Source organism: Scomber japonicus, chromosome 15 (genome assembly GCF_027409825.1).
Source record: "Scomber japonicus isolate fScoJap1 chromosome 15, fScoJap1.pri, whole genome shotgun sequence".
NCBI classification, from domain to species: Eukaryota; Metazoa; Chordata; class Actinopteri; order Scombriformes; family Scombridae; genus Scomber; species Scomber japonicus.
Genome location: NC_070592.1, coordinates 793,959 through 796,458, shown reverse-complemented (window position 1 = coordinate 796,458; position 2,500 = coordinate 793,959). Strand labels below are relative to the sequence as shown.

The 2,500-nt window shown below is 45.7% G+C and overlaps 1 protein-coding gene across 1 annotated transcript in view; it reads right to left on the bottom strand.

Moving 5' to 3' along the window:
- The window catches only part of LOC128374515 (toll-like receptor 13), a 4,971-nt gene extending 4,621 nt beyond the window's left edge, over positions 1 to 350 (bottom strand). The window contains exon 1 of the mRNA XM_053334784.1: positions 274 to 350. Coding sequence (XP_053190759.1) covers positions 274 to 350 — 77 coding nt within the window. The remainder of the gene's footprint in view (positions 1 to 273) is intronic.
- Between the last annotated feature and the right edge of the window lie 2,150 nt (positions 351 to 2,500).

The window sequence follows — 2,500 nt, the reverse complement described above, 5'->3', positions numbered from 1 at the left end:
GTGTGTGTATGTGTGTGTGTGTGTGTATATGGGTGTGTAGATGTGTGTGTGTGTGTGTGTGTGTGTGTGTGTGTGTGTGTGTGTGTATATGGGTGTGTGTGTGTGTGTGTGTGTGTGTGTGTGTGTGTGTGTATATATGTGTGTGTATGTGTGTGTATGTGTTGTTTCCAGCAGTGTGAGTGAACACAGCTCATAGATGTTAAATTAGAAGCGAAGCAGCAGCAGGTTATTTATTCGTTGTGTTTTTACACATTTTAAATATGAGCAGCTAACTTCTCTCCATGCTGCAGCGCTAACAGGAAGTTCATGTATGAGCTCTCTCCATGCTGCAGCGCTAACAGGAAGTTCATGTATGAGCACATTTACTGAAATAGAGATTACATTTTCACACATTTACAAACACAGACTGAAATAAAGTCTGATTGCCCCTACAAACCTTCTCTTCCTCTTCTCCGCCTCAGGCCTGGGTTTGGTTTGTTCCGCTTTTGTTCTGTTTGTTTTATCCTTTGTGAAGCGTCTTTGGGTTTGTGAGAGGCGAAATATAAATCTTATTATTATTATTATTATTATTAACACTTTACTCTCACGAAGCTGTCCTTTAATACGCTGTGATAAACAACATGGTTCATTCGGATCTGACAGGAACAGACAGTCGAGCTGAGAGGTCAGAGGTCATACGGATGGGGCAGAGGTTAGACCATGAAGAGCTTTAAAATGCTTTCTCCCTAACACCACTTCTGGCATGTCTTGAAGACATCAAAGCCTGGATGGTTTTGAACTTCCTTAACTTTAACGAGAAAAACACAGAAGTGATGGTGTTCTGCTGGTTTGGTCCCAGTGGCCTTTGTGAACCCCCTCCTGTTCACTCGGGTCCTTTGGCAGATTATTTTAAGCCAACAGTCTCAAACTTGGGTTTTAAGATGGACAGTGATTTTAAATGAGCTTCCTCCGTAGGCTGGCTGGGCTCTCCCTTAGAGATAGGGTGAGAAGCTCAGTTATCCGGGAGGAGCTCGGAGTAGACCCGCTGCTCCTCCGCGTTGAGAGGAGCCAGATGAGGAGGCTCGGGCATCTAGTCAGGATGCCTCCCGGACGCCTCCCTGGTGAGGTGTTCAGGGCCCGTCCCACCGGTAGGAGACCCGGGACACGCTGGAGAGACTATGTCTCTCGGCTGGCCTGGGAACGCCTCGGGATCCCCCGGGAAGAGCTGGACGAAGTGGCTGGGGAGAGGGAAGTCTGGGCTTCCTGCTTAGGCTGCTGCCCCCGAGACCCGACCAGGGTAAGAGGAAGAAGACGGATGGATGGAGTGATTTTAAATTGGATCGGCATATTAGTGCTGTGGTGAAGTCCAGCTGGCAAAGGTGAAGTCTTTCCTGACACTACAGCACTTTGAAACAGTAATCCTTCATCACATCTCGGCTGGATTACTGTAAGGCACTTTATTTTGGAGTCAGTCAGTCCTCCCTTGCACGTCTCCAGTTGGTGCAAAATGCAGCAGCTCGCCTCTTAACTGGAGTACGTGAGAGGGAGCACATAACGCCCATCCTGGCCTCCATATATCCTTCCTTCCTCCCTCCCTCCCTTCCTTCCTTCCTTCCTTCCTACCTTCCTCCCTCATCCCTGGCCTCTGGCTCCACAGCTGTAATACACATTAACGGCCAGCAGGGGGCGACATTCAACCACACACACATTAATAATCATCTACTCTCAACTACTCTCACACTCAGGAAGGAAATCAAGTAAATAATATAATATAATAAAGTTAAATGGCTCATAATAAACTCTCCTCCAGTCATTTTAAGATTTTATACAACATGTTTGGAGCTGAGTTACATTAATAAAAAAAGAAGTATTTTATTTCCATCATCACATTAAAACTAAAAGAAAAGCTGTCCTTCCTTCCTTCCTTCCTTCCTTCCTTCCTTCCTTCCTTCCATCCTTCCTTCCTTCCTTCCTTCATTCTGTCCTTCCTTCCTTCCATCTGTCCTTCCTTCCTTCCTTCATTCTGTCCTTCCTTCCTTCCTTCATTCTGTCCTTCCTTCCTTCCTTCCTTTCCTACTATTTCTTGTTCTTTCTTTCTCCTTCTTTCTTTCCTTCCATCTGTCCTTTCTTCCTTCCTTCCTTCCTTCCTTTCTTCTATCTGTCCTTTCTTCCTTCCTTCCTTCCTTTCTTCCTCCCTCCCTTCCTTCCCTCCTTCCTTCCTCCCTCCCTCCTTCCTTCCTTCCTTCCCTCCTTCCTACTTTCCTTCCTCCCTCCCTTCGTTCTTCCTCCCTTCCTTCCTTCTTTGACTCTGTTTTAATTCTTTAACCTCCGATTTCAGTGTTTCAAAGTGACCTTTCTTCCTTCCTTCTGTCCTTCCTTCCTTCCTTCCTTCTGTTCTTCCTTCCTTCTTTCCTTCAGTGTTTCAACAGGAAGTGAATCAATAATCTTCTGAATTCAACCTGAGAGAAAAAACGCATGAATTAAAAGTGAAGAGACGATCCTCATTTAAAAACCTGCTGAG